The sequence below is a fragment of the Morone saxatilis genome, unplaced genomic scaffold (assembly GCF_004916995.1).
Source record: "Morone saxatilis isolate NCDOM2014 unplaced genomic scaffold, NCSU_SB_2.0 Contig16, whole genome shotgun sequence".
In the NCBI taxonomy this organism is placed as follows: domain Eukaryota; kingdom Metazoa; phylum Chordata; class Actinopteri; family Moronidae; genus Morone; species Morone saxatilis.
Genome location: NW_023339718.1, coordinates 17,649,176 through 17,661,045, shown reverse-complemented (window position 1 = coordinate 17,661,045; position 11,870 = coordinate 17,649,176). Strand labels below are relative to the sequence as shown.

General features: G+C 40.1%; 1 protein-coding gene across 1 annotated transcript in view; it reads left to right on the top strand.

The window, feature by feature from the left end:
• fbxw8 (F-box and WD repeat domain containing 8) overlaps nucleotides 1–11,870 on the top strand; it is a gene marked incomplete at its 5' end in the record, with an annotated part of 27,195 nt that overhangs the window by 667 nt on the left and 14,658 nt on the right. Inside the window, 5 exon segments of the mRNA XM_035658003.1 lie at nucleotides 526–690; nucleotides 1,562–1,650; nucleotides 4,532–4,689; nucleotides 4,811–5,007; nucleotides 5,709–5,927. Of these exon segments, the coding sequence (XP_035513896.1) occupies nucleotides 526–690; nucleotides 1,562–1,650; nucleotides 4,532–4,689; nucleotides 4,811–5,007; nucleotides 5,709–5,927 (828 nt within the window).

Genomic DNA, 11,870 nt, shown 5'->3' with positions numbered 1-11,870 from the left:
AACAGTTTGCAACACATAGACTGATGCAACATTTGAGGAAAGGTCTGAGGGGTCACAAACAAAAAAGGTCAGCAATCACTTTTCAGACTGCTCAAGTTAGTTCAATTCAGGTTGCGTTAGTGTGGTTAGTCTAAGGGGAACCATCCGGAAAGGGACTGTACCTGCAGTTTGGTGACACTAACAAGAAATCTTCTTTTGCAGATGAAACCACAAATTAAAGTTCCTAAAAAAACAGTAAACTTGCACTCACACTGATTTTTGTCTCTCTTGTCCCCCTCCTGGTGAAGTCCTTACATTACAGTCACCTTGCACTTCCCCCAACCTTCAGAATTGCTTAGGGCAGCTTTAATACCCTATGTGACTTAAATCAGTAAAGATTAGTAAATTACATTCTGTGTGGCCATCCTACAGCATGTGGTGAGTCCATCTGGCGGCCGGGCTCGTTAAGCATGAATAAATCAACTGATGCAAGCTTGTAATGTATGCTGACTCAATCCACTGTCATGCTGTCCAATCTCCTCCCAGGTGAGCAGGGCATGGAGAGTCCTCGCAGAGGACGGCGTTCTGTGGTTCAGGATGTGCACGAGGGAGGGTTATCACCGGGATGCCGGCGTGTCCGACTCCCCCTGCTGGAAGAGCACGCTGCGTGACTGCAGGAGTTCGGCCAAAACGGTGTGCTCCAACTGGAAGGTATTGAACTGTTCCACTGTGGTGAACAGAATAACTTTGACTTTAGTATTTCACACCCAAATTCAACAGCTATGCTGGAGTTTGAATGGTGAAGTTAGTGCAGACAAAAGTGTGGACTATACAGTAGACCATGAACTAAATGTCTTATTTACAGTGTTGGGCAGTAACTCATTATTTGTTAAAAAATATTACAGTAATAATATTACTTTCCCCTGTAACAAGTAGTGTAATTACAAATAAATCTCAGTAATAATAATTAGTTCCCCCCCAAAAAATTATAAGTTACAATATTACTTTTGTTGTCAACCCCTACTGATTTGAAATCCAACAATCCAATCACAACCTTGCATTCATTTTTGTAATCGTGAATGAAACTAGCTTGGAAGATGGAAACTCTTCCGTTCAAAATATTCCCATTACTTTGATTTTAGCAAACAGAACTGGTTTTTAATTGTCAGGAGCCCGAATTTTGTGGAGAAGGGACACCAGTTTTGTGGGTTGTAGCAGAATAGTAATATATCTAGTAGTGCAACTAATAACAGTTGGAAGGGAGTAATAAGTAGAGTAATATTATTACTCTAGAAATGAGTAATAAGTAAAATGTTTTGAGTAACTAGCCCAACACTAATTATCTCCTTTTAACTGTAATTTATATTTTGAATATAATACGATACAATAAACACCATTAAAAATGTGACTTTAACACAATGATTGTTTGTAAATTGGAGGAAAATAAAATAGATCCTTACAGCCAGCCTCTTCTACAGTCAAGTGATATATAGTTAAATGTGCACTCTGTTTTACCGGTTGGAAGATCTTTATATTATGGATGGAATAGCGTGTTTTCAGCCAGGTCATATTTTCTGTCTAGAACCGAGTTGGATCCATCAGCCAGCTGCAGTTCGAGCTGGGGAAGGTGCTGTGTGATGTCAGCTCCTGTGACAGCTTTGTCTTGGCTGGGTGAGTTTCAAGGACTCCAAACATGCAGGTAGCTTCTGACATCTGATGTGTGTTAACATCAGCTGTAACTTCCGCTGCTTGCACGCTCTCTCTGCCTCTCTTTCTATCTTGTCATGTAAATCTCAGTATAAAATAAATCTTGGTTATAAATCTTCTGATTTATGACTGGGTGTTTAATAAGAATATGTCACGTTTAGACACAGGAAGATATGTATCACTAACTGATACAATGCAATAGTGATTGACAACCAAAACACATTGTAATCAGTCTTTTATTGTTGGCTACAGCGCAGTTAGGAATTTAGAGTGTTGGCTAATGTTTGAGGGTGTATTGATACAATGAGACCACGGCTCTTTATGATGTGTTTGGTGTTCTATACAGTCACTTTTACATTTATTCCTCCTAAGGCATAAAATATGCAAAACCTCAACATGTGTCCTTTTTAAAAATTACTTTCTTAAAGAGTTTAGTGCAAATAGTCTCATGTAATTTCTTAAATGAAAAAAAAAAGTCATGTTTTTACAAGCAGATTTTAAAAAAAAGTAAAGAGAAGAATGCTTGGTAAGGAAAGAGCAACAATTGTGAATGTGGTTCGAGTTACACTACTTGGTTACAAACATATTTAAACGGATATCAGATTACTGAACGAGGACTTGGACAGTTTTTAATACTATAACCAAGTCAACTTTAAGTCAACAATTAATACCTTGTGGGAGTCTTTATTGATCAGATTTTTTATTGTCACATTTTTGCATATTGTCATACTAATGGCAGTACTAATGGCAGTAGTTGGTGAGGGAGGAGTATATGAATTTGCAGCTGAACTAAATCAACCCTGCCCTGAAACAACTGGGCTGAGACAGTGATAGATTGTGAGGGGCCCACAAGAGCCTGATAGAGTGCCCACAAGGACATGTGCGGTGTCTCCAGGGACTGATGTGATTAGATTCCCTCCAGTCCTGGTGAGTCTCAATGGAGAGGACGGTGTGTTTGCATCTTGTCAGGTGAAGCAGATTACCAAGACACACAGTACCAAAACAGTCGAGACATGAAATAATGCACTTTTTAAAAGTGCAAACATTTTAAAATACTCTTAAATCCTTCCTTTTTATACCGTTGCTATTAACAAATTCACAACATCAATGCGTTTCCCATTATTGGTACTTAAAGAGTTATTTAGCTAAGTGAAAGTACTTTAATTTAACTAGAAAAGAATCAATGGCAGTTAAGAGAAATCAAGAATGATTCAATTGCATCCACAAAATCTTATTAGAAAACCAGTGGAATGAGATTTGGCACTTAAAAGGCAACAGAACATTGTCTCATTAACCCTACAACTCTCAGAGTCACACAGGGACATACAGGCCAAATCTGTTGAGGCTTCCTCGCATGAAGATTTCAGTAATCCGTGAACAAAGTTTTCCTGCACATAAAAGTTTTTGACGAGTGACTTGGATGAGATTCAGCTTCATCATCTTGTTGATAGCTGGTATTGAGGTGATGTACCAATTAAGTGAAAGTGTGTATTCCTATTGTTTTACTTCCTGCCAATACCCTGCGATGCCAGTCACACACACACACATACGGGCGCACACATGTACACCCTCCGTCACACTTGCTGTCACTGTGTCACACACTTTGGCTGTGAGTCGGATACTTGCTCAGACATGATGGTATCTGTGGAGGTGGTAGCGCTGGCAGTTTATCGTCTCCCCACAGTGAGAGCTCACTGACTTGTGCGAAGAGGGAACAGAACAAGAGCCTGTTGAGTGTGAGCGGGTGACTTTGTTGTCACTTCAGGACGGGAGACAGAGGCAACGCTTTGCCACAAAAGGGGAGAAGCACAGGTTGAGGTGAGGTGGTACAATATATCGGTCTGTTGAAATTGGACTTTAAGTTGGCTACGTGTAGTCTTTTAGGATCCATAAATCATTAGCACATGAAGTTATGAGACATTTTTCTCATTTCAACTCACGCAAACATCTGTTGACCTCTACACTGCATTCTATGAGCCACTGGTTGTGGTTTGATGGTTTGCCTTCAGGCACAGAAAGGGCCCTCTCTGTGGCACAGCTATGTAGACAGTACTGCTCATACAAATGGAAACAGAGCACAAGCTTTTAGTTTCTTGAAGACCTGTGAAAGACCAATGGAACAATCACTGTTGCTTTATTTTAAAGAGAGAGGGAAATGTATCTTTGTCTGGGTAGGGCTGCAACTAAATTCTCACTGGAGAAGTTGGAACAAGAAAATGTTGGCTGAATTACTTAACCAACTAATGGATCATCATTAATCATCATTAATTGTTGATCAACTGCTCAATTAACTACTGGTTTAAGCTCTAAACAAGTACTAACAAGATTCTGGTTAGTCTGAGAACCACTGGCCCATAACATCGCAATAAATTGAATCGTAACCTTTTCTTGTGATACATAGCATATCGCCAGGTTCTTGCCAATAGAAAGCCCTATAACGGGCACACATTTAAAGTTTTCTAACTGTGTAGGAGTTCTCAGAACCCAGAGGCTTCTAGCCACTGTACTGGTAGGAGTAGGATAACCTTCACTTCCTACAAGTGTCCTGTGGTAAGGGGTGAAATGTTCAGCATCGTTCCGCCCAAACAACACCCCTGTAATCCTCGATAGATCATGATGTAACAAAAAATTTTGAAAACAAAATAACAACAAGTCAGAGTGAGGAAAGTGTGAGAGGGGAAATGATTCAGCGGTGAGAGGGTGACGTCAGGTATTCTTGAGGAGACAAACTTTTCAGCCTGTGGTAGAAAATGGGCAATAATTCTGCACCAGCCGTTTTGTTACAAACCGGAATATTTAAACTATGTGTGTTTAGTGGACTTGATGTGCTTGTTTTGTATCTCAGGTACACATCTGGTGACGTGAGACTGTGGGATACGCTGCATTGGGACTCGACGGCCTCTTACCTGAAGCCTAACAGCCTGTCAACTAACTCTGACCCCAGACCTTATGTTAGTCACGTCCAGGTCAACAGCACAGTGGCTGCTGCTGCTTATGAAGACGGTGAGTGTGCGTGTGAGCCTGTGGTGAACTATGAGCACTTGTTGGTGATAGTAAGACATCATGTACATCATGTAAGCTGTGATTTAGTACACATTAGTGTTCTGTGTATCCTTGGGTAAAGGCTGCGTGGACCTGTGGAGCACAGAGACCGGTGGAGAGCCCATCCACCACTACCAGAGCCCAGGGAGGGTCCAGGCCCTGGCCCTGAGCCCTGACAGTCCCGTCTTGGTCTCCGCAGCTGGGCCTGATATTCGGCTGGACCGTGCCGACGACTGTGGGTACTGGAGGACTCTGTGCCAGGCTCAGCTACCCAAAACTGTGAGTTAAGCAGTTTGACATTTTCCATACCGTGTTATGTGTTATGTGTTATGTGTTATTGTGTTAATTTTGTGCTTCAGGCATTTTCCTGTTGTGACTTTCATCTAAAAATGTCTCATTTTTAATGTGAAATAATTATGGAAGAATTAACAGCTTTGACTTAGTCCACATTTTGTGGCATTTCAGTTTCTGACAATAAGTTGTACTAATGCTGAAATTAGCTGATTAGTTGTTTAAGTCAAAATGTGCATTTCACATATGAGGATTTTCTGCTTTTCTCTGTTTTATATCATTTTAAATTGAATATCTTTGAGTTTTGGACTAATGCTGCATGAATATTTTATAAATTTTACAACAGTTTAATAATTGGCTAATCAATTAAAGCACCTGCGAGGAATTTTTTTTTGCTGCTTCTGGCAGCCTCGGTGGACAAAAGCGGTAGTGTTTCTACTGCCTAGATAATTTTCAGTTGCAACCGTAAATTGTACAATATATGACTTCTTGAGAGACTGAAAATATGTTTCTGGAAGTTCTTAAAAGAATTAAAATGACCCTCCTCTCTATATAAGTGTTGGGCGTAATTCATTTGAAATTCAGGCGACACCACAAATGCATAAATATCTGTGTAACTGAGTGAGCACTGTACAAATTAGTACCATATGACAAAGGTAAAGTGTTCCTCTATCTTGTCTGTATTTCAGGTAGAGAGTCTGGTTTTGGTGCCTGGCAGGGGGCAGCAGTGCACGCTGGCGGCCGTGACAGCAGGAGAGACCGTGTACCTATTGGACGACCGGGAGGAGGAGCCACGGACGCTCCACTCAGTCTACGGTCATCCTGTTACCTGCTTGGATGCCTCTGACTCACATGTTGCACTTGGAGTGAAGAGCACGGGCTGGTCCATGCACGGTGGAGGAAACAAGGTGGGTTCAGTGTCTCTAGTGTCTCTGCACTGTTTCCGTTAAATATTAACATAGGACTGCACAACTGAGACGATGTTTTAGAATATTTTCGCCCATGAGTAAAAACTAGCACTACTTCTATTACTAATATATATTTATTATCTTATAACCCAAAGACATTTTATGTACAGAAGAAAGTAAAAAATTGGCACTTAAAAGTTGATCAACTAAATTTAGTCTTTTGCAAATCCAATAGAACAAATTTTACTGCTATATTTGTATCTGCCACCATTTTGAGCTGTCATTATGTTTTGGCTTCACAAAATCATCAATATGAGAAGCATGTCTAGATCTTAGATGACAAGGCTGGATTGGTTTAGGAAACTAGTTCAAAGCAAAGTGAGCTAATTAATTAGAACAAAAATCTCAAAGAAATACAGAAGATTTAAAATCCCATGATGCACCTGTTATAAAGATACCAGTGTAATACATGTTAATGTTAAACACTTATCTGTTGAGTTATTCAGTAACATAATTAGAAAAAGCTTCTATTTTTCTAGAAACAAAGAGACTGGCAATGTGATTTGAATGCTAATTGAACTATATTTGCCGCCACCAATTCACACATTGTGATGTTGATTGTCTAGCCCACTGTGAACAGCACTCTAGTATGTACTGTGTAAGGGCTAACAATCTAGTGTTTGTATGTTAATGGCACTGATGGAGCTGTATCAAGGCCCTAATTTAACAAAACCGATTGAATGCTGACAACAGTAGAACGGCCAAAAGCTCAAATCTTTTAGAAATAAAAAAATAAACCTACCCAGACTTTACTAATTGAAATGAAAGGTTTCCAATAGAAGGAACAAGGTCACCTGTGCTCTCAACAGGTGCATAATGGAAAAAGGGAAATTGTACAAGCTAACTAATTTGGTTTGCTCAAATGGAATGATGCACGACTTCTTAGAAACACAATTCACGGAGAAGAACGCATTGAGGTGAGGCTCTGGCATTAGGCCATTAACAGTTTAATCACTGGCTTATAGTAAAAACAGCCATCTTCTCTGCCCTCACTTAAATGAGTTCAACTCTTTTGGAGAAAAAATATGCCCGCTGCCTTTTAAAATGTGGAACACCATTTCATTTAGTCATATTAAGTCTGGTCCACACTTCTAGCAGATTTGAAGTTCAGATTATTTGCAAACAAAGACAGCTCTCCAAATACATCTCATCTGTGTATGCTGGGTCTCTTGACAGTGTGCTCACTATTACTTGGTGTCCTCTTAGAAATGAATGTGATGTACCTGTAGAGGATTTGTTTATAGTAGAAATAGCTATCTTAAATAGCAACAAGCCCTCCTCAGACCATGTTCCTAATTACTACAGCCTTTAAGGGTACTTTGATTGACTGTTGTTCCCCAAGCTGCATCTGTTTGCTTCTAATAATATTGTGTTTCTAAGGACCCAATGCCACCTAATTGACTGTTAAGCCTTTACATAGAAAGTACAAAGTGCCACGAGACAAACTATTCTGTTGGGATCAGGTGGCAGCTATGCAACAGTCATTATGCTGAAGTTCACTTGATCAAGATATTTTTTTGTCAATGTTGATGAAACAAATGATAAAGAAAAGCTGCTGCATCCAAAGATAATTTTTTTCATTAACAAATTAGACATTAGTTGCCGTAGAGACTGGACAAGTGGTAACAGCAAGTACTGCCCGAGCCCTCTCTGTGTGTGTGTGTGTGAGCAGCAATCTGTTTGTGATTGACATGTTTTTGGCAAAGCCTCTCCACTGACATCACCCCCTATTAGAATAAGCACAGCTGACATGGTAAAGCACTGATTCAGTGGAAGCACTAAAGCACCACATAGTGGACCGAGGAGAGAGCAGCAGTGAGGGATGGAACAGCCTTACCTTATCATTAAACAAAGCTACAGTAGGGCAATGCAGAAGCAAGAATTTCATCTGCTGTTGCATATGTTTTGTTGTCAACTTAATCGAAACATGTAATGAGGAATTAGTTAGTATGGAACAGGTTCTGAGATTCAGGTAAACAGTGGTAAACAAGATGTTTGAAGAGGGTTCACTATTTAGTGTAATTTCATTAACAATATGATTAATCAGTTATTGGAAAAAAGAATCGAGATTGAGAGTGAAAATACTCATTAGTTACCATCCTAAATAAAGTCATGATCCCATTATGTATGTTTTTTACTTCCCAATTTCAAACTTTCCAACTCCACTGTGCTATTTTTGTGGATTTTTTATTATAAGCTGTGCAAATAATTTTTTTTTCTTGACTTGAGTTTAAACACACAGCTCATATCAGACTCTTATTCCATCTGAAATCGTAATTTCTGCCTTTAACAGTAACATTTCCAGAGTTAAGGATAAAAAGCAGCAGTTCCTTTCCTAGTTAGCTTTGCAATTTAGATTTGATTCTCTTTATTTGAAGTAACAGACGCACAAAAAGTCCTTCAAACTTTCTTGTTTCCATAGTGGGCTGTGCCAAAACTTCCACCTAAATTATGCCAATTCATGATTAGCATACCTCTTGCCAATTAAAGTATTTCACAAATTTAATTAACCTGTCTGTCACTCTTGTCACGTTTCTAACAGCGATTTCATACTGTGAAGAAGACAAAGCATGAATTGGCTGCAACAGTTAGTGATGGCAGACATTTTTCATGCAACCTTTAGGAAGGAAACATATGCTTCATTAAAATCTGTCAAAATGCATGGAGTTGGCATCCAAGAAAGTCATCTCACACCTTTTTGCCTCACAGATGAGTGAAACATTTTAATTTACAGCATTTTGACTTAGATGAACTCAACCACATTGTCATGTTTTTGTTAACTAGATTCAGACTCAGACTTCAGACAGAGTTTGCTGCAGTTTCCCTTTCAAAATCTGACAGCTTGAAGCACAAAAGCTGCTTTGTGTCGATGATATAGAAGATTCTTTCTCGTATTTTGGCATCATTTAGCTTGTGGCTTTGTCTTCTAGCTTTCCCCGTCTTTGTTTGTGTTGTCAGTGGGTGTGTATAAGTGTGTGTGGTCGGAGCCAGTCTCCAGATCCTCATTACTACTGGCCACCCTCTTGCCAGTGGACTGGGGGGCACCCAGGCATCCACCCAGCTTGTGGCTGGGCATTCAACACAAGCTGGCATCTCCACTGGCAAACTATCCATCCACTGCAGTAAATCTACCACAGTGCACAGAGCACAAGTACTGTCAGAAAACCTGTCATCCTCTCATTGCCTCAAGTTGAGATGGCTGGTTGGATGCATGGAAGACTGAATTAATGGTTTTATGTATAGTATGTATGTACATGGGATTTAATAGAAGTATGGAAGTCTTGTCACTGATCAGGATTAAGACATCAGGATCATTTACTCAATAAAACCCTAAATAGGTTGCCTCCCAGGTAATGAGTTGTCTTTAAACTAGCCATCCAACTCCAAGTGTAAGTGAATATTCTGTGAGTATAGAATAATATAACAAGATCAGCAGAGCAGTAGTGGGGAGTAATGATGATAACACCTCAACATTTGAACATAGAGTCAAAGCTAACACGTGGATGCTGGGATGGAGGTGACGTTTTTAAAGCTATAAGAATGCCACACAAATGGCAGCAGCAGGTTATTGCTGCATTTACAGCAGAATTTCAGCATGCATTAGCATAACGGATATCGGCGTATCTGCTTCAATACACTGTGCTATTTATAAGGGGGAGTTGAGTATACTTAGAATGAACATGTAGGATGGGTGGAAATATTGTCAGGGATCAAAACATTAGTCCATGGTGGGGTGGACTGATGTAAACCAACTTTTTCTGGGTATTACTTAGCAGCGTTATCCACCTAACTTCTTTTTTGACCGTAGTGAGCGAAGTCTATAACGGCGTGTTTGAAATGTCTGCCTGAACTAAACTTTGTTTCATTTCAGTCAGACAATTCACATAGCCCACAGCATTATTTGAATATGAAATATGTACAGACCTTGTCACTCCCCACAAACATCAGCCCTGCAGAGAGTGGGGGGTGACCATAAAAACGTACATGCAAAAACCTCATTGGATGCGATGCTTAGCACCAGCCATTATGTATAAACTAGTACTTGTGGTTACTGCTTTGTGGCCATTACCCTGGAACGGGCTCGAGACCATGAGGGAATATACTATCTAGCGAGCACCTTCAATGTGAGGCTAGGGAATTATCCACTACGGGACTATTCCCCTGCTAAGCACCTGAGGTCATCAGGGTAATATACTGCTGAACTGATGTAAATAAATACTAGAGTTGAGTGAGTACTCTGCTGAAACCGGTACAGATAATATACATCGTCAGAATAAAATATGTCAATGTGTTAGTTCCGCAACCATTAATTCCGGATACGAATACAGATAATTTAGTTGAACAGATACAGATAACGTTGTACTTGTTCATCCCTAATAAATACCACTGCACCCAACTACCTTCACTGAAACTGGGGAACTACATAGCACACACACTCTCAGACTTATTATAGCACCTTAAACACATGGATGGTGCTGTTTAGAAAGTTAAAATACCAATATGTGCTTACAGAACAGTTATCTCTATAGCTTCTTACTTCATTTATTCATCTTGTTTAATTAGATTGGGAAGCAGCCGACAGCTTCTAACCACAAACCACTACTGAGCCAAGAAGCACAACTAAACTACTTTTTGTAATTTGGGTTTTAGCTTTCTTGTTCTTTTTGCGTCTAGCTTCTTGTTTGTCTGGGAGAACTCAAATTGCACACAGACTTCTCTACAACTGTGAAAATGCACAAAACAATGCAACAATTGTATACTTGAGAATATGTAGTACAGGTATCAAAAAGTGGCACCGGAGCTTGAGAAGTATTCTATGAATAAGCATCTATTATGCTTTATTATGCTATGAAGTTTCAGAGTCTCAAATGACATCAAACCACAAGCCTGCCATTATCATGCATCTAGTCTTATGTGCTAATCTCTGTTTGTCCACATGCTGTCTACACCAAACGTAGCTCCGAATCTAGATTTGTCTCAGACGTCTGTGTTTGCGTATGATTGGGGCAATCACGGGCCACGGAAAGCCAAAGGTCTATGGATTTCATTCAAACCTTTCACCTCAGTTGGTGATTCTTAGCTTGTTAGTTTCTCTCTCTGCTTGATGGAGCGTTAATCAGTGGAATCAGCTTGTGGAGTCTTTGGTTGGAGTGAAAAACCTGCAGACAGTTGGCCCTCCATGGCACATGGTTTTCCATTGCTGATCTATGATATTCCACTTAAGATTAATCAAAATCTGATCTTTGGCCAAATGTGTTCAAGAATACACACACCGGTAACATAAAAGGTTTTCTCAAAAGGGCAGCGGTAATTGCCAACATTTTCATCTTTTTAAAAGCAAAGAGAGTAATTGCATTAACATCCCAGTACATGCCACCATTAGAGTGTTCTTTTGTCTGCAAGCCTCACTGGGGCTCCAGCAAGTGCATTAACCTAACTCCTCTATAGTCATCCTCATGATAATGCTTCCTCAAGATAACTGCTACAGTCTCTAAACAGCCCCCAATATTATCACAAAGCCGCTTCCTTGCCTCCCTCAGCGACATTTCTCCATTTTATTGGGTGGATATTTAATAAAAAAATATCTTCCCCTAAACTGCCATGATTCATCGCGAACAGCAGGCTGAACCTCATTTCTGCGCCCCCCTCCCCTCTTTCTCAACTCATCCCCCTCTCTTCCGCTGTCCAAATCCTATCAAGCTGTCATTTCAAAGTCCGGTGTGATTTGGGCTTTGCCCCGGGGTGGTGCACAATTAAAGCTCCGCTTGGCCCAAATAAGGGACACACAAAAACTGCTGGCATCTCCTTAAGGCTTACATCATGCCTCCCTTCCTTCAAACTTCTTTATCTTTGTCGCTGTCTCTCCATCCCTCTCTCTCTCTC